Below are 19,002 nucleotides of genomic sequence, written 5' to 3'. Positions count from 1 at the left end.
GGAGATGGAGGGATCTCGGCTAAGTTTTGTCAGCAGAGCTACTTATGACCTCCTACCCACACCCCAGAACCTGAACCAGTGGTGGGGAGAAGACCCGGCTTGCTTTCTTTGTCAAGCACCTGCATCCCTAAGGCACATTTTAACAAGATGCACCATGAGCCTCATCCAAGGGCGGTACACTTGACAGCATAACCAAGTTCTCAGACAGCTGGCATCAATCTTGGAACAGAGGCGAATCACTGCAAATGCTGTCCCACAAACATCGGCAGGAAATGTCCACATCACACGATTTGTACCAGCAGGCCAACCTGCAGAGCAGCATATAACATCAAAAGATGTAAGCATTCTGCAGGTTGCTTGGGATTGGAAAATGGACGTGGAGTTGGGGGAGAAAAGACTTGTTTCCCTCAGACATTGCGGCTACAACACTCCGGCCAAACATGGTCCTATGGTCTACAACAGCCAAGCTGGCATATGTTGTGGATTTGATAGTACCATGGGAAGATGGTGTCGAAGAAGCTTATGAGACGAAAAAGACCAAGTACTTTGAACTGGCAACTGAAGCTGCCCAGAATGGCTGGAAGACCAAGATTTTCCCTGTAGAAGTGGGATGCTGGGGATTCGTTGCTACATCTACGACCAGTCTATTGAAGAAGATGGGGTGAGGGGTCACTCCCTCCAACAAGCAATCAAGTCCTTGTCAAATGCAGCAGAAGAAAGCAGCAATTGGATTTGGATTAAAAGGAAAGACAACAACTGGGCTGCAAGATGAAGACAGGAGGGTATGGAACTTAGGGGGTTGTATTTGGGATGCCAGGTAGCATCGTTAAACCCTCTGGAGACGTCGCGGGCTTATCAACGAAATGTCAAAGAAGGAGGGTGTCCACCTGATGACCCCGATGACGTACCTACTCTCCCTCCTTGTTACCACTCCAAGCTCACTGCCAACATCGAGAGTGCCAACTTACCATAGGGATTGAAACATCAAGTCCTAGTAGCTCTGCTGGAAGTCAATAGTTAACAGGGTGGGAGAGTGGAAACCTGGTTGGATGAGGACTAACCAATCAGGAGGGATGGACTACAGTGGTATAAATACTACTGGACTAGACATGCCCAGGGATCATCCCCAAAGAAGCTGCAGAGTTTATCATCGAAATGTCAGTTATAATCGATAACTGTACCCAGTTTGAAGCCCAAGAAGAGTTTATTCATCACGTACGCTGGGAAAGCATTAGATCCTTCTTCAAGATTCTAGTTTATATTTGAGGAAATTAAGTGGCTAGAAGTAGACAAATAGAACTTTGGAAGCTGAGAGATTATTAATGCTGCTTTTAATTTGTTAGTTTCACTTTATAGACATCACATGAAATTTGAATTACTCTTTGTAACCAATTCCACTTAATTCTATTGTAGATTAACAGTTATTTTCAGAAATGCATTAATAAATTATATCGAAATTATGTCATATCAGAAAGAGTTCTGTTGGTTGTAATGAAAGTAGATCACTGAACATTGCAATCATGTCTGTATTTATAATGGGTTTTTAATTTACTGGGAGGAGCAAGTGTTTCAGATAGCATTTCTCAGTTGGCTTAATTTTCTCCTCCTTTCCCCCCCACTCCCCCAATCTTATTTGAGTGTCTAGGACTGTAAATCATGGATGAGTTGCTCCCAGGTCTTTGTTAGGTTTGTTCCCGACCTGATTTTGAGAGAAGAGTCAAGCTGTGTTTTCTTCTAATTATTTTTTTTTAAAAGTGCACCTCGTCAGTGCTTGTGGTATAATAACAATAATTTCACCTCTTTCCCATATCACATTTCTTTGTTCTCCCCCCCCCCCCCTCAGGAATTGTTAAATTTATAGAACTTGAGTCCAGCACAGCAAGATCATAGGTAATCCTATCAGCTTAATTAGCATATTTTCCAATGCAAGTGCAGCATTTTGCCATGATAGCCCAATATAGTTTGAAGTTACTGTAGAATTTTGCAACTAATGGTTATCTTGAATGCCTAAGGAAGTGAATGTTCTCTTTAATGTGCACAATTCCTATAAAATATTTTGCTTCCTGTAAACTTGGCGATGGTGGCTTTTGTAACTGAATGTTTTCTTGTTCTCTTCCCAACCTGGAGTTTCTCCTTTGTAGTAACTATGCTATCTGGCTGAAGATAAAGTGCCCTGTAAAAGACTCCTGTTGTAACTGTTCTAGTTCCCAACAACACTCTTTCTTCATTTGGAATCATTCTGCTCCTGATGGGAAAATTTCAGGCTATATAGAGAGAAGAAGAGAAGAATGCAAAAGGTATTGGGAAGGTAGAGAGTAAACAGAGCTAAGAGTGGATATAGATCATGAAAGGAGAGGTGGTGGTGGCACAAGAAAGGAAAGGAGCTGAGGGGCTGGGGAAGTAGAGAAGGCCGGAGGAACAAAGTAATATTGGTGAATGAGACAATGGAGCAGAAGCGGACACAAAAAGAGGGACATGAACATTGAGAAAAATATAAAAAATGGGAGCCAGAGGTATATACCCACAGCATCTTGAGCATACCTGCTATTCCATAACCTTATGAAAAACAATTCCAGAAAGACACTTTCCTCATTCTGTTCCTTAATTCAAGTAGTGTCTCCGTATCCATGGATCCTTGTCCAACTATATTTGGCTCAGAATCTAGCAGTGAAAGAGAAGGAAAGGGAAACGTACAAGTAGAGATTAGCAACTAGAGGAAGAAATTGAGAGTACGGTTATTAATGTATATAATAAGATTTGCAAGATGGTAATGAGCTGAAAGCCAAGGTCATGAGTGATAGAGAATTTTGTAATAAAAATCTAATTGATGTTCGGCAGAGAAAAGGAAACATGTATAGTAAAGGTACAAACAAGATAGATTAAGTAAGGCGAATGAAAGAACATAGAAATGAACAACCCTTTTGGCCCTTGATATTATGTCGCTCTTTTAACCCTACTCAAATGTAATCTAACTTTTCTCTCCCGCTTGGCCCTCCTTTTTCCTTTCATCCATGTGCTTGTCTAAGTCTCTTAATTGTCCTTAATGTATCTGCCCGTGTTACCACAAATGCAGTGCATTCCACACACACACACACACACACACACACACACACACACACACACACACCACTATCTGTGTTTCAAAAAAAATAATTTACCTCTGATAAATTACCCCTATAGTTTCCTCTATTCACCTTTTGTCATTTGAGCAGAGAATGAATTTTTAGCCAACCTTTCTTGGAAAAAATTGCTCCTTAAGCTTGGCTTACCTTTCTCAAGCAACATACATCAAAGTTGCTGGTGAACGCAGCAGGCCAAGCAGCATCTATAGGAAGAGGCGCAGTCGACGTTTCAGGCCGAGACCCTTCGTCAGGACTAACTGAAGGAAGAGTGAGTAAGGGATTTGAAAGCCGGAGGGGGAGGGGGAGATGCAAAATGATAGGAGAAGACAGGAGGGGGAGGGATAGAGCCGAGAGCTGGACAGGTGATAGGCAAAAGGGGATACGAGAGGATCATGGGACAGGAGGCCTAGGGAGAAAGATGGGGGGGGGGTGACCCAGAGGATGGGCAAGAGGTATATTCAGAGGGACAGAGGGAGAAAAAGGAGAGTGAGAGAAAGAATGTGTGCATAAAAAGGAGTAACAGCTGGGGTACGAGGGGGAGGTGGGGCCTAGCGGAAGTTAGAGAAGTCAATGTTCATGCCATCAGGTTGGAGGCTACCCAGACGGAATATAAGGTGTTGTTCCTCCAACCTGAGCGTGGCTTCATCTTTACAGTAGAGGAGGCAGTGGATAGACATATCAGAATGGGAATGGGATGTGGAATTAAAATGTGTGGCCACTGGGAGATCCTGCTTTCTCTGACGGACAGAGCGTCACCTGGAAGGACTGTTTGGGGCCCTGAATGGTGGTAAGGGAGGAAGTGTAAGGGCATGTGTAGCACTTGTTCCGCTTACACGGATAAGTGCCAGGAGGGAGATCAGTGGGGAGGGATGGGGGGGACGAATGGACAAGGGAGTTGTGTAGGGAGCGATCCCTGCGGAATGCAGAGAGAGGGGGGGAGGGAAAGATGTGCTAAGTGGTGGGATCCCGTTGGAGGTGGCGGAAGTTACGGAGAATAATATGTTGGACCTGGAGGCTGGTGGGGTGGTAGGTGAGGACCAGGGGAACCCTATTCCTAGTGGGGTGGTGGGAGGATGGAGTGAGAGCAGATGTACGTGAAATGGAGGAGATGCGTTTAAGAGCAGAGTTGATAGTGGAGGAAGGGAAGCCCCTTTCTTTAAAAAATGAAGACATCTCCCTCGTCCTAGAATGAAAAGCCTCATCCTGAGAGCAGATGCGGCGAAGACGGAGGAATTGCGAGAAGGGGATGGCGTTTTTGCAAGAGACAGGGTGAGAAGAGGAATAGTCCAGATAGCTGTGAGAGTCAGTAGGCTTATAGTAGATATCAGTGGATAAGCTGTCTCCAGAGACAGAGACAGAAAGATCTAGAAAGGGGAGGGAGGTGTCGGAAATAGACCAGGTAAACTTGAGGGCAGGGTGAAAGTTGGAGGCAAAGTTAATAAAGTCAACGAGTTCTGCATGCGTGCAGGAAGCAGCGCCAATGCAGTCGTCGATATAGCGAAGGAAAAGTGGGGGACAGATACCAGAATAGGCACGGAACATAGATTGTTCCACAAACCCAACAAAAAGGCAGGCATAGCTAGGACCCATACGGGTGCCCATAGCTACACCTTTAGTTTGGAGGAAATGGGAGGAGCAAAAGGAGAAATGACACTTCTCACGCTCTTAAACTTTTCGATGATTTTAAGTTCCCTGGCCCCCACCGCTTTATTTTCACCATGGATGTCCAGTCCTTATATACTTCCATCCCCCATCAGGAAGGTCTCAAAGCTCTACGCTTCTTTTTGGATTCCAGACCTAATCAGTTCCCCTCTACCACCACTCTGCTCCGTCTAGCGGAATTAGTCCTTACTCTTAATAAATTCTCCTTTTGCTCCTCCCATTTCCTCCAGGTGAGGCGACACTTCACTTGTGAGTCGGCTGGGGTGATATACTGCGTCCGGTGCTCCCGATGTGGCCTTTTATATATTGGTGAGACCCGACGCAGAGTGGGAGACCGCTTTGCTGAACATCTACGCTCTGTCCGCCAGAGAAAGCAGGATCTCCCAGTGGCCACACATTTTAATTCCACATCCCATTCCCATTCTGACATGTCTATCCACGGCCTCCTCTACTGTAAAGATGAAGCCACACTCAGGTTGGAGGAACAACACCTTATATTCCGTCTGGGTAGCCTCCAACCTGATGGCATGAACATTGACTTCTCTAACTTCCGCTAGGCCCCACCTCCCCCTCGTACCCCAGCTGTTACTCCTTTTTATGCACACATTCTTTCTCTCACTCTCCTTTTCTCCCTCTGTCCCTCTGAATATACCTCTTGCCCATCCTCTGGGTCACCCCCCCCCATCTTTCTCCCTAGGCCTCCTGTCCCATGATCGTCTCGTATCCCCTTTTGCCTATCACCTGTCCAGCTCTCGGCTCTATCCCTCCCCCTCCTGTCTTCTCCTATCATTTTGCATCTCCCCCTCCCCCTCCGGCTTTCAAATCCCTTACTCACTCTTCCTTCAGTTAGTCCTGACGAAGGGTCTCGGCCTGAAACATCGACTGCGCCTCTTCCTATAGATGCTGCTTGGCCTGCTGCGTTCACCAGCAACTTTGATGTATGTTGCTTGAATTTCCAGCATCTGCAGAATTCCTGTTGTTTACCTTTCTCAAAATCATTCTTTCTCTTTCATAAATTTTAAAAACAGGGAAATATAATAAATTTCACAATTCTGGGTCCAACTTGAAATAAACACACATGGATTTCACCTTCATCTGAAATTAGATGGTTTCTATCCTTGCTCGATGTTTGTTAAACAAGAAAAAGCTTGCTCACACTTGTAAGAAGTTGAAGACTGCAGCAAAATGTTCATTGTTTTCCTATACATGGCAGTATACTCTTTCACAGAAATCCAGAACTTGTCCAGAGCAGTTAAGTAAATCTCATCTTGAGTGCATGATCAGAGTGTAGCACATGAAGTTCTTTCTCTTCTCTCAAAGTCAAATTCTTGGGATAAGCAGAAGATTCAGAGAAAGGGTCCCTCATAAACTTGTCATACACTTGTGTTGAAAGAGAGGAAAGTACTCTTCAATCTTGTTCTGCAGTTCTTCCAAGTGGTTTTCTTTTCTCTTTCCAATATTTTTATTAAATTTCATATACACAAATACAGAATTCATAAGGATACTTAATACAAATCAAAATAAGATAGTATGAAATGCACGATATATAAATCACACTGATACAATCACGGTATTCCATATTCATGATCAATCAAATAAAATATGATACGGTTAATTATATTATAAAAAAGAATTCTACACCCACTACCAAGACAAAGCTGGTTAGTTTAAAAAAAGAGGGGGAAAAAAGTGTACTTTACCATATAGTGTTTTATAATAGTGGCCCAGATCTATATTTTAATAACAATAACAATTCAAAGATTTTTTAAATAGTTCAGAAAGGGTCCCCATAGCATTTGAAAATCTTGGTTAGAATCAGAAATCGAACAACGAATCTTCTCTAAATTTAAACATGACATAACATCGCATAACCATTGAGCATGTGTTGGGGGGGGGCGGGAACAACCTCCTTCCATTTAAGCAAGATCGCCCTCCTAGCCATAGAAGAAATAAAAGCGAGTACCCGCAAATGAGAAGGCTCCAAAATTATAGCTCTTTCCTCAACAATACCAAATAAGGCAGTCAAAGAATTGGGCTTAAAATTAACTTTAAAAAGTACAGAAGAAGTTTGGAATACATCTTTCCAATATTTTTCAAGGCTCAAACATGACCAAAACATATGAATTAATGAAGCCTCTCCATTATTACATCTGTCACAATAAGGAGATATCTGCAAAAAAAACGAGAGAGCTTGTCTTTAGACATATGAGCCCTATGTGCTACTTTAAATTGTAGGGGGGAATGGTGAGCACATAATGATGAAGAATTAACCATTTTGAAAATAACCCTCTAGGTCTCATCAGATGATGAAGTCTGTTAATCCTTTTCCAAATCTTTTTTTAATTTTGTCTAAAGGAGCCATTATCAGTCCCAACAACAGACCATAAGTATAAGATATTGAGCCATTATCAAAAGGTTTCAAATTAAAAATTACATCTATTATGTTCTTATCTGGGCTGGTAGGAAATATGTGTAGTTTAGATCTTAAAAAAATCTCTAATCTGTAGATATTGAAAAAAGTGGGTATTTAATAGGTTGTATTTCACTGAGAGCTGCTCAAAAGAAGAAAGATACTCTCCAACAAACAGATCCTGAAATTGTTTAATGCCTAATTTATCCCATTCTTTAAAAAACAGATCGGTGGTAGATGGTTTAAAAAAAATTAGAAAAAATAGGACTAGAAAGGGAAAATCTCAATAAACAGAAATGTTTTCTAAACTGTAGCTAGATCCTCAGAGTGTGTTTAAGTACCAAACTGTCAGTTAATTTATTTAAAGATAAAGGAAGAGAGGATCGAAGAAGAGAAATAATAGAAAATTTCGTAACAGAGTTGGCTTCCAAAAAGACCCATATTGGACAATCCTCACGATTAATATAGTATAATAGATTAGATTAGATATTATTTCATTTGCAACATGATTTTCCCAAAGATCCAGTTTCTTTTCAGATCCAAGAATCTTGTCAGTTGAAGTGAATACATTTTCTGCAGGGGCCTTGAGGAGACTGCATCAGATGATGAAAAATATATGCTAAGTAGGCAAATTTTTGCAGCCATTCTTCATCATCACAACACTTAGCAAAATATGGCCTACTGTTTTCTTGAACGTACTCCTGCAATGCACCTTTCAGCTCAAACACCTTGTTGAGAACTCTTCCTCTGCTAAGCCACCGGATTTCTGTATGTCATAGGAGATTGGTGTGTTCTTTGTCCAGGTTTTCAGTTCTTTTAAACATTCTCAAGTGAGGTGGTCTTAAAGCTACTAAATAACTTGCTTCCTGAGGCCTTTTACTGATTGTGACTTTATTTTCAAAAGTTTTAATTTGTTTGTTTTGAGATTCCAATAGTTGTTTAAAATAATCGGCACTTATATGTGGCTGTGATTTGTAGTTGTGCCTTTTCAATTTTACTGGAACCATTGCTACATTTGTAAGTTGTTTGCCATAGATTAGGCACAATGGAATAGGACAACTTGGATCACCAGTCCATGTAAAACCCATTGATAAGTAGCTTTTATTGTAAAGATATGGTACTGGTTGATTACTTTAGTTCCACCCACTTTTTGTCTCCAGGACCCAGAAAAGGCTGGTGGACAATTTCTGGGTCAACAGGAGGTATTGGGTCATGAGTCTTCCAATCGCAGATGATGATCAGTCATTGGTGTGTGTGTGCACCCAGCTGGTGGCTCTCTGCCTCAGGACCCTGCAGAGATACCTGTACAGTGACCATCCTCTGTGATGGCATGAGCTGGCGATGCACTGTCTCTGCTGGGGACACTGCCTGCAGGAGGACATACAGCTTCCAGTAGACAGCATCAGCCACGCCACTTTGAGGGAACTGCCTCACTTTACCAAGAGGTGTTGAGGGTATGGGGTCTAGTCTCATCCAGACAGGGTGCTCCTGTGCCAGTGGGGGTTGGTGCTCTACTGCGAGGTGGATTGGTCCCAATTGAGGGGGCTTGGGTAAGTGGAGTGGTTCCAGCTGCACCACCACCTGATGGGTTGGAATTGCTCATCGGACCCAGGCTTCAGGATACCATGCGGGACAGGGTGCTGCATAATGTGAGCAGGTTCTGCATAACGTGAGCCATCTCACAGGGATGCCTGCCATGCCTTGCTGTGACGCTTTAAAGTGTTTTTTTGTACGGGCTGGTCTTGCACATCTGTCACTTTCTTGCCTTCATCTGCTGACCAGACTGGCCTTAGCGATCTGTTTTACCATCTGGCAGCAGAGGAGGTCCCCAGTGGAAATCTTTATGCAGGGGTCCTTCCCTTGTACATTGGGGAGCTGGGGTGGAAGGTGTTTCATAGGGCAGTATCGTGCAACAGGTTTTTAAGCAGGTTCACCATCCTGATATAGAGTGTGAGAGGTTGCAGCCCAGCTTTGAGTATCTGAGGGGACTGTTGCTCAGGTCCAGGTTGCACTTCAGCGCTGTGCTCCTCACATACGGGCACCCAGTCCAGAGGGGGGGGGCGGGTCACGAGAAGGATCTTGCTCCTGGGCCTGGCCAAGATGGCCATTCATGGGTCTAGGGAGTGGGAAGTCGAGGGCTGTGCCGGAGCTGACTACCTACCCCTCTTCCGTGGATACGTTCAAGCCCGGCTGTCCTTGGAGAGGGAGCATGCGGTCACAATGTGTACAGTGGGGGATTTCTGGGGGCAGTGTGGCCCCAGAGGGAATTAACTGTTTTATAGACAGTAGTAAATGTATTTTAATTTGAATTTATTCAGTCTTGTAAATAATGTTTGTACTTCATGTATTTGTTGTGTAAATAAACTTCTGTAGTTTTTTTAAAAAAAAAGGACTTTTTTTGTGTCTGTTGTTGAAATGACTCAAGGTGGACTGCCTGCTGACAATGAAGTGACTCGGAAAATTGCAATTCTTCATCCTTAACCTTATCAGAATTGTCCGTAGGCCTTGGCCTAGAATCCCTCTCACACCTCTTTTTAAAAAAAAAAACGCCACACTGGACTGTCTTCAGAATGAAAATTTCCCTCCAATTTTCGACTACACTGGAAGTTTGTTCGCTCCCATAAGTCAGTCGGCAGCGCATAATGGGAAGTTGGGGGAGGTAATTTGGGAGGGAGAGGCTGACATCACAGCCTAAGTTGGGTGCTTGGAAAACGTACTTTGCGCTTTTCATCAGCCTACTGTCCTCCCATCTGTGCAATACAACACTCACCATCAGCCTACCAGCTTCCCCTCCATGCAATACAGCACTCATCATCCGTGCTCCCCTCCAATATAGTGCTCACCAACTAACAACCTACTATCCTCTCCTCCTTGCAATACAGCCCTCACCAATTATCAATGGCCTCTGCTATCTTGTTTTGAAAAACTGAGAATGGGCTCAACCAAACACAGTCCTGCTGTGCACTGCCACACTGTGCTGAGAGACCTCTAACGAGATTGCTACCGGGGCTGCTCGGTCACTGCCCACCACTGCGAGTGCTAGCATGACGTGTTGCCCAAAGTTCAAAAAACAATGTTTATTTCCTTCAATCATGATCCCTCGCGGAGCCCCGGTAGAGTGAGATTAAAAGTATTGGTGTTTTGAGGAGATGGTGTACTAATGAATGAATCATTGAAAATTCATCGGCTGAGAATCATTCACCATAGAAACCGGCTCCTTGGTGACTACTTTCATAATATCTACCACCTCCTGTGTTTTTTTAAAAAAAACATTTAACTTTCTCTGACATACTCCCCCCACCCCCCCACAACCCACCCACTATGCTTTCCTCCATTCACCTTAAAATTATGCCCCCTCATATTAGCCATTTCTGATCTGAGGAAAATATCTCCGGCTGTCCACTCCATCCATGCCCCTTACATCTGGTACATCTCTAAGTTGCTTCTCATCCATCAAAGTTCAAAGTATGTTTATTATGTAAGTACATATATGTCACCATATACAGTGTTGAGATTCATTTTCTTGCAGGCGTACTCAATAAATCAATAATGGAAAAATAAGCATAATAGAATCAATGAAACACCGCACCAACTTGGGTGTTCAACCAGTGGGTAAAAGACAACAAACTGCAAATACAAAAAGAAAGAAATAATAAATAAATAAATAAGCATTAAATATCAAGAACGTGAGATGAAGAGTCCTTGAAAATGAGCCCATTGGTTCTGGGAACATTTCAATGACAGGGCAAGTGGTGGTTCAAAAGCCTGATGGTTGTGTGGTAGTAGTTATAGAAACATGGAAAACCTACAACACAGTACAAGCTCTTCGCCCTACAATGCTCTGCCAAACATGTACTTACTTTAGAAATTGCCTAGGGTTACCCATAGCCCTCTGTTTTTCTAAGCTCCATGTGCCTATCCAGGAGTCTCTTAAAAGACCCTATTGTATCCGCCTCCACCACCGTCGCCGGCAGCCCATTCCAAACGCTCACTACTCTCTGCATTTAAAAAAAAACGTACCCCTGACATCTCCTCTGTACCTACTTCCAAACACCTTAAAACTGTGCCCTCTCATATTAGCCATTTCAGCCCTGGGAGAAAGCCTCTGACTATCCACATGATCAATACCTCTCATCATCTCTTATCAGGTCACCTCTTATCCTCTGTCACTCCAAGGAGAAAAGGCCAAGTTCACCCAACCTATTTGCATAAAGCATGCTCCCCAATCCAGGCAACATCCTTGTAAATCCCCTCTGCATCCTGTAGTTTCTACATCCTGCAGTGAGGCAACCAGAACTGAGCACTGTACTCCCAAGTGGGGTCTGACCAGGATCCTATATAGTTATAACATTACCTCTTGGCTCCTAAACTCAATCCCACAGTTGATGAAGGCCAATGCACTGTATGCCTTCTTAACCACAGAGTCAACCTGAACCTGGTGATGTGGGTCTTGAGGCTTCTGTATCACCTTCCTGATGGTAGTAGCAAGAAGAGTGCATGTTTGGGTGGCAAGGTGGGTAGGTCCCTGATGAAAGATGCTGCTTCCCTGTGACAGCTTTTCACGTAGGTGTTCTCTATGGTGGGGAGAGCTTTACCTGTGATAATCTGGGCCTTGTCCACTACTTTTGTAGGATTTTAAATTCAAGGGCATTGGTGTTTCCATACCAGACTGTGATGAAGCCAGCCAATATTCTCTCCCCTACATCTATAGAAGTTTGTCAAAGTATTAGATGCCATGCTGAATCTTCACAACCTCTTAAGGAATAGCTGCACAGTCGTGCTTTCTTCCTAATTGCATTTGCATGCTGGGCCCAGTAAGGTCTTCCAAAGTGATAACACTGCTTCAAAGAGGATAGCTGAAGTTCGCTCCATATATCCTCATAAGACTTAGCTTGTAAGAATTACAAAGATAGGTGTGTAAAAAGGGCCTGAAGGATCTTTGGAGATCTGAGTCTCCCCAACCACAAACTGTTCTAGCTGCTACCGTCTGGGAGACGGTATTGCAGCATAATAGCCAGGACCAACAGGCTCCGGGACAGCTTCTTCCACCAGACTATCAGACTGATTAATTCATGCTGATGCAACTGTATTTCTATGTTATATTGACTGTCCTGTTGTACATAATTTATTATAAATTATAATTGTACATTTAGACAGAGATGTAACATAAAGATTTTTACTCTTGTACATGAAGGATGTAAGTAATAAAGTCAATTCAATTCAATTCAGTTCTTTACTGGGCAGCATCCTGATATATTTCCTCCGCACCCTCTCAGATGTATCCCTGAATACATCTGTTCCCAGTTTACAGCTCCAAGTTCCTGCCTAATAGCATCATAATTCATCCTGTCCCAATGAAGTACTTTCCAATATTGTCTGCTCCTATCCCTGTCTAAAGTTCTGTGAAAACTTGGAGAGCGTGGTCACTGTCTCCAAAACGTTTTCGCAGATGTGTATAATGGAAATGTGGCAGTTGCTTAAGGAGCACTTGTATGGAGTTCTGGATAGGTTTGTCACATCGAGGCATGGAAAGGATGCCAGATTGAGAGATCTGTCACCTAACCAGGTTCATTGTCAAGTAATGGATCCAGAATGTCCTCTCCTCCATTCGGACTGTCTGCATATTGTGTCAAGAACCCTTCCTGGACACACCAAACAAATTCTGCCCCATCTAAATCTTTTGTTTTTACTAAGGAGGTGCCAATTAATATTAGGGAAATTAAAATTTGATATGTTTCCAAAGCCCTCCTCTCAATCTGCTGTTTGTCTTTGTTGCTATTGGGGAGATCTGTTGAATAGTCCCAACAGAGTGATTGCTCCCTTCCTGTGTCTGACTTCAGGTCCTGATGAAAGGTCTGTCTGAAAAGTTGACTATTTATTCCTCTTCGTGGATGCTGCCTGATTTGCCGAGTTCCTCCAGCATTTTGTGTGTGTTGCTTATGAGAGGGGGAGTGCAATGGCAATTACTTTGTGGAGTACAAGGATTAACAATAAGGGGTGATTTAATTGAAATGTACATCTTCCTTGTGGGGCTTGATGTCAACAATATTTCCATTGGCTGGGGTGCTGAGAACCGGGGGTCACATTCCTAAAATAAGGAGGAGGCTTTCTTTTCAATTCATGTAGGCTGCAGTGACTCATTTGTTGACAATGTTTAGAATTGGACCGATAGATTTTTGGATATTAAAGGAGTCTTGGTTTAGTGCATTGTGGTGCTGAGCTAAAAGATCCTCCAGCTTAGTCAGATATATTTACTCTTTCCTGAAATATATATTCTTATTGCATAACCCATGTCTATCATTGGATATCTTCATCAATTGTAATATTTGTTTCTTTTTAATGTAAGCATTTGTTTAGATGCCTTAAATCTTGAAATTTTAATGCTTTGGAAAAGAAAAAGGCAAAGAATGAATCACATTTTTCATTGTGCTGTAGTTTCTCAGACTGTTTTCGGTAGAATAAAGCTGATCCTCTAGTTTCAGATTGTTTGGAAATCCTGATCTTCCAAAATGTGGCTGACTCCAGTGTGGAATGTGAGCTGGGTTCAGAATGTAAGTGGTGAGTGTGGCCAGGATTAGGGAATACCAGGGACCAGGAATGAAGAGAGGGTTTGTGGCATAACGGGGTGAAAAGTGTCTATATATTTCTCACTCTAAATTCACAGGATTTTTGGCGAAAATTTGTATTACTAATTTGTAACATTTAAAAAAAAACACAAAAATGTGTTCAGATATTAATAGGAGTGGTGTCTGATATTCCGGGAAATCTTCTGTCCCAAGTCTGCTGCTTTAATGGAATTTTATCAAATATGATTTCATTTTAACAAGTAAGATTTATAGCATACAAATAGATAGTATAAAAACAGGTATGCTTAATTTTTATTAATGGTATTTCTCATGAAAGTTGGCTTGTATAGTATATTCTCTTTTTATTTTGAAGCTTGTAGGGGGACAGTTTGATTTGGAGATGAATTTTATCATCCAAGAAGTGGAAAGTGTTTGCTGCATGGTGGAACTATTGGACAGTTGTGATGTGACCTGCCAGGCTGAAGTTTGGAGCATATTCATTGCTATTCTGAAAAAAAGTGTTCGCAATCTACAGGCTTGCACAGATGCTGGTTTGATTGAACTTGTTCTGAAGAGAATTGATCGTGCTAATAATATGATAGCAGGTAAGATTTACTTTTTGTGATGTTCTATTTCAAAATGTCAGCTGACCTGTTGAGGTAAGAAATTAAGATTTTTAATAAAATTTCAAATGATTCACTTAGCTTGTTGTATCTAATGCTTTATTCTCTTTATAAACAGGTGACTACCACCTCTGATAGATTAGCCATATTTTTTGCGTGGTGTTCTGAAATAAATATCTTTATGATTTAAACGGTTGAATATTTTAGCAGAGGAAGAGTTTTTTTTCAGCATAGATGTCTTTGTTAGTAGTTGAATAAACAAGTTTTGTTTGGCAAAATTGTGTATAATGAGGTTGTAAATAACCAGTTTTGACATAAAACTGCCTTGTGACAAAATATATTCCAGCGTATTCCAGCATTGTTCTTGTCTTCATTAGTACACATTTGCTTGCTCCTCCTTTGCTGTTTCATAGGTTCACCAGAGTAATTGACTTTACTGGGAGTTAATAAATCCATTAAATATCTTTCACATATTTTTCTTTCAATATAAATTTATATTGCATGTTTGAACATTTTTTTAAAAAACAAATTTATCCTGTTACTTACAGATTTGCTGGTTGATATGCTGGGAGTGCTGGCTAGCTACAATATTAGTGTCCGTGAACTGAAACTACTAGTCAGCAAAGTGCAAGGAGAAAAAGGACAATGGGTAATTTCCTGTTCTTTTTAATTGATTTTTAAGAATGGTCAAAAGCTGTAACTTTGGTTAGATGAAAATGGGTTAAAACTTCGTGTCAAGGACATTCAGAAACATTTGTAGTTTTTGGAATCAATTAAAATTTTGACAGTTAATTTAACAGAAAATTGATCACTTAAAGCCTTCATTATTTTAGTGCAAAATATGAAGATATGAAAACAATTTTAAAGGAGTGCTCTTCTGTCCTGAAGGGGATTTCAGCAAATTGTGCTTTACCTTTAGGTTCCCTGTTTAGTGGCTGAACTTTTGATAATATGCAGAATATCAGTGCAGCGAATAGTTGTGCACTTAATTGAGGCTAGGTTTTTTTTGAACAATGGTGGTAATTGATGGAAGTTACTGATTTGAGAATAAAGCTCATTAGGTTTCTTTAATGCAATTTTTGAAAATTTCACATTGACCTTAACTATTGTAATTACTGAGCTTGGGCACTTAAGACAAAACGTTGAAAGCTTTCTTAACGCATGGATGTAGATAGTATTATGGTTTAGTGTTTTTATAAATTTTTGTCAACTATTTTCTTTTTAATAATTTTCTTTGCAGCCGCTACATGCAGTGAAACTGTTGACCATTTTCAATCACGTTCCACCGAAGCCAGGTCCAGATGCATTCTTCAGCTTTCCTGGGAAGAGTGCTGCAGTAAGTGTTAGGAGTTCAATTCAGAATTTGTATGCACAGTTAGTTATTACTTGAAAGATGCTCTACTTTTTTATAAGAAAGCTGTTTCCCTCCTGATATTGGTGAGCAATAATACATTAAATGAAAATTACTTTTGCGAAGATTAGTTATACTTTTTAATTAAATGTTGTTTCTCTGGAAAGTTGACATGTTTTATTCTCAGGATTTCTGAAAATTAACTTTAGAAGTGCACAAGTTCAGCAGTATATTTTAAGTAGACCGGGTAAATTATTTTTAAAATGAAATTTTATTCTGGAATTACTTTGCCTGCAATAAATATAATGATTATTCAATTTGCTTTCTGAATTGTTTTTTATAGTCCTAATTTATAACTACGTTTTAGGAAAATTGATTTAAAAATTGAGTTTTACTAAGGATTTAAAATGTTGCAGATTGTTAAATTGAAAAGCAGCTATATTGTTTTCTATTAACTCATCAGGTGATCAGGTCAGAGAGGTTATGAAAGTGATTTTTCACAATTTTAGCATTCAACTTGGATTTTAGATTTGTGCATTAATAATTCGTAGAAGTTTTGCAATCAAAACTGATTTGTTTCAAAACGTATTGATTTTAAGCTGTTTTCAAAAACAAAATGCAAGAGGATGGCCCATGCCCCCAGTAGAATTGCTGTGTTTGTTGCCAAGCATTTATTCAACTCTGATAATTCAAATTTGGGAAATGATCTGTAAAATCTGAGAGCTATCAAATTAAGTATCAAAAGTGGCAGGTTTGTGTATGAACAATGTGTCCTTTTGTCCACTTTTGGTATTTTTAGTGTCCAGTGAAAGCAACTGTATACTGAGTTTTTGCTTTCCAGTTTAACTTTAGTAGGAACCTAATCATAGTATTGTTGGCTGCACTTCCTTTCAATATTCATAAATAACTTATGCATTGGTCTGCCAGTGAATAATGGCTAAAGGATAGGCATGCATTATATTTACAGGAAGGGGCCAATGAATAATACTCAATTGACAGTGTCATAGTGCCATGACAACACTTCTGTCAAGGTCAGCCAAACACAAGATCTGGCCATTGACTTCTGGAAATGGGTTGGTGTCTATGCTTCTGTCCACATCTTCATGTTTTTGGGAATGAGCATTACCGAAAGCCTGTCCTGGTCCAACCACATGGACACCACAGCCAAGAACGCTCACCATCGCTTTTATTTTCTCAGGGCGCTAAAGAAATTTGGCATGTTCCCATGGTCTCTTACGAATTTTTATCGACGCACTGTTGAAAGTATCCTGTCTGAATGCATCATGGCTTAGTAATGCAACTGCTCTGTCTGTGACTAAGAAAATACAGAGTTGTGTACACAATTCACATCATGGAAACAAACCACCCCTCTATGGAGACTGTACTTCTGGTTGCCTCAGTGAAATAGCCAGCATTATCAATGACCCCATGCACCCCAGACATTTTCACTTCTCTGCCTCCTATCAGCCAAAAGATACAAAAGCCTGCAAGTACTTACCACCAAGCCCAAGGACAGCTTCTACCCTGTTCTTATAAGATTCTCTAGTACAATTAGATGGACTTGAGCTCACAATCCACTATTTTATTGTCTACTTGTACTGCATTTTGTTATACTTGTATTCTACATTCTGTTACTGGTTTTCCTTGTACTACCTTAATGCATTGTGCAATAAATTGATCTCTGTGAACAGTATGCTTTTCACTGTACATACCTTGTACATGTGACATAAAGCAATTGAAATTCCAATTTCTGTACTTTTTAAACCATTAAGGAACTAAGTCAAGAAACAATGAGCTACTTGTCACTATAGGTGTGCTGAGGCAGTTTAGCATGCACAGATACTTAGAGTATCCTCATCCATGTGGCTCAGCTTCTCACTGTTTTATTCCTTAAATCTACTCACCATCACTGCTGCATTTGTGCTGACAGTACTTGTCATATTAATGACGCTTATATGATTTTACTTCTCAGTAAATGGATTGCCACCAGCCTTAACTAGCAGGAAGCAATGGCGTGCCCATTCCATTTTCCTTTTTTCTCCTCTTGCTTCTCCCTTTTCAGAATCATCGTAAGATTCCTTCTGTCCTAACCTTTCACCTCACTGCTCTCTGCATTCATTCTGTTTATCAACTTCCCCTGTCCTTTCTGCATTCTGATTTCTGTGCAATACCCTACTTTTTTACCTTTCCTTTTTCAGCTATCCAGGATCTCAATTGTTGTTTACAGCTGGAGCAGCAACTTTGTACTACGTTCAATGTTGTCTTTAGACATATTAGATATATTAGAATCTTCTAAACTCTGCAATTGTGCAAATAATTTCAGGGAATGATCTTGCTAAAACTTAATTCCAGGAAACAATATGTTGTTAAAACAGAACACCCCAGTGGGAACCGAGAGAGTGTTCATCAGTCTTTCATCAGAACTAGAAAATGCTAGAGATGATAAATGCTGTAAGGAAAAAAAGGGGAGTGGAGGAAAATATAAGGCAATGCCTGTTCCTGAGTCTTGAGCGTTTTTGCAGTAAAACTCAATAACTGTACTTGTCTTTCAATTGCACATTACAGGAAATGGTCTGCTAACTGCATGTTAACCTCCAGATCCACCTTTTTTGTTTATTTTAGCTGTCTCATTATCTGCAATTTTTATTATCCTACATTTAGGTCATTTAGACTCTCTTGGTTATCACATTACAATCAACTTTTCCCCCTCCTTTCTTTGTCTCTACCTTTATTAATTCTAGCTCTTTTGCATTGTGATGAAAGCTTATTTGCCTGAAATTCTGATAGTGTCTCTGTAGAGAAATTGCTTGTCCTGCTATTTTTGGACTTGGTTTTTTTCCTGTTTTAAGTCTTTAGGGGAGCTACTGAGGTTGATTTATTATTTCTCTCTCTCCCTCAAATCCCAGTTCCATAATTTATAATCTATCCCTGTAGTATTTATTATTGCCATTACTGAGAATAGTTTCCACTTGTTTAGTCTCTGCTAATCTCTGTACCCTGCGGTCCCCTATAATCAGGTAAATTGTGCCAGCCATTTCCATTCTAGTGGCATCGATAACAAATGCATTACTGAAACCTCATTTTACTGGTTGGTTGTAAACGGTTGTCTACACTGTCTGTCTGTGGCCACTGTTCTCGCATTCTCTAATTATGCCACTCAAAATGTTTTTTTTTTTGCAGATGATGGTTATAAAATGACTTTACCTATGGCCAAAGACTTGAAAATCCTCTTCTTCATTATTCTTTCTGATTCTAGGATCTGGTTTAG

The 19,002-nt window shown here is 40.8% G+C and overlaps 1 protein-coding gene across 2 annotated transcripts in view; it reads left to right on the top strand.

Annotated features, from left to right (window-relative positions):
* lrba (LPS-responsive vesicle trafficking, beach and anchor containing) overlaps nt 1-19,002 on the top strand; it is an 849,775-nt gene that overhangs the window by 19,193 nt on the left and 811,580 nt on the right. For both annotated transcript variants that reach the window (XM_063046460.1, XM_063046459.1), the window contains exons 2-4: nt 14,134-14,365; nt 14,932-15,032; nt 15,624-15,719. In XM_063046460.1, coding sequence (XP_062902530.1) covers nt 14,134-14,365; nt 14,932-15,032; nt 15,624-15,719 — 429 coding nt within the window. The remainder of the gene's footprint in view (nt 1-14,133; nt 14,366-14,931; nt 15,033-15,623; nt 15,720-19,002) is intronic.

Source organism: Mobula hypostoma, chromosome 4 (assembly GCF_963921235.1).
Source record: "Mobula hypostoma chromosome 4, sMobHyp1.1, whole genome shotgun sequence".
Classification (NCBI taxonomy): Eukaryota; Metazoa; Chordata; class Chondrichthyes; order Myliobatiformes; family Myliobatidae; genus Mobula; species Mobula hypostoma.
This window is presented reverse-complemented; position numbering and strand designations above follow the sequence as displayed.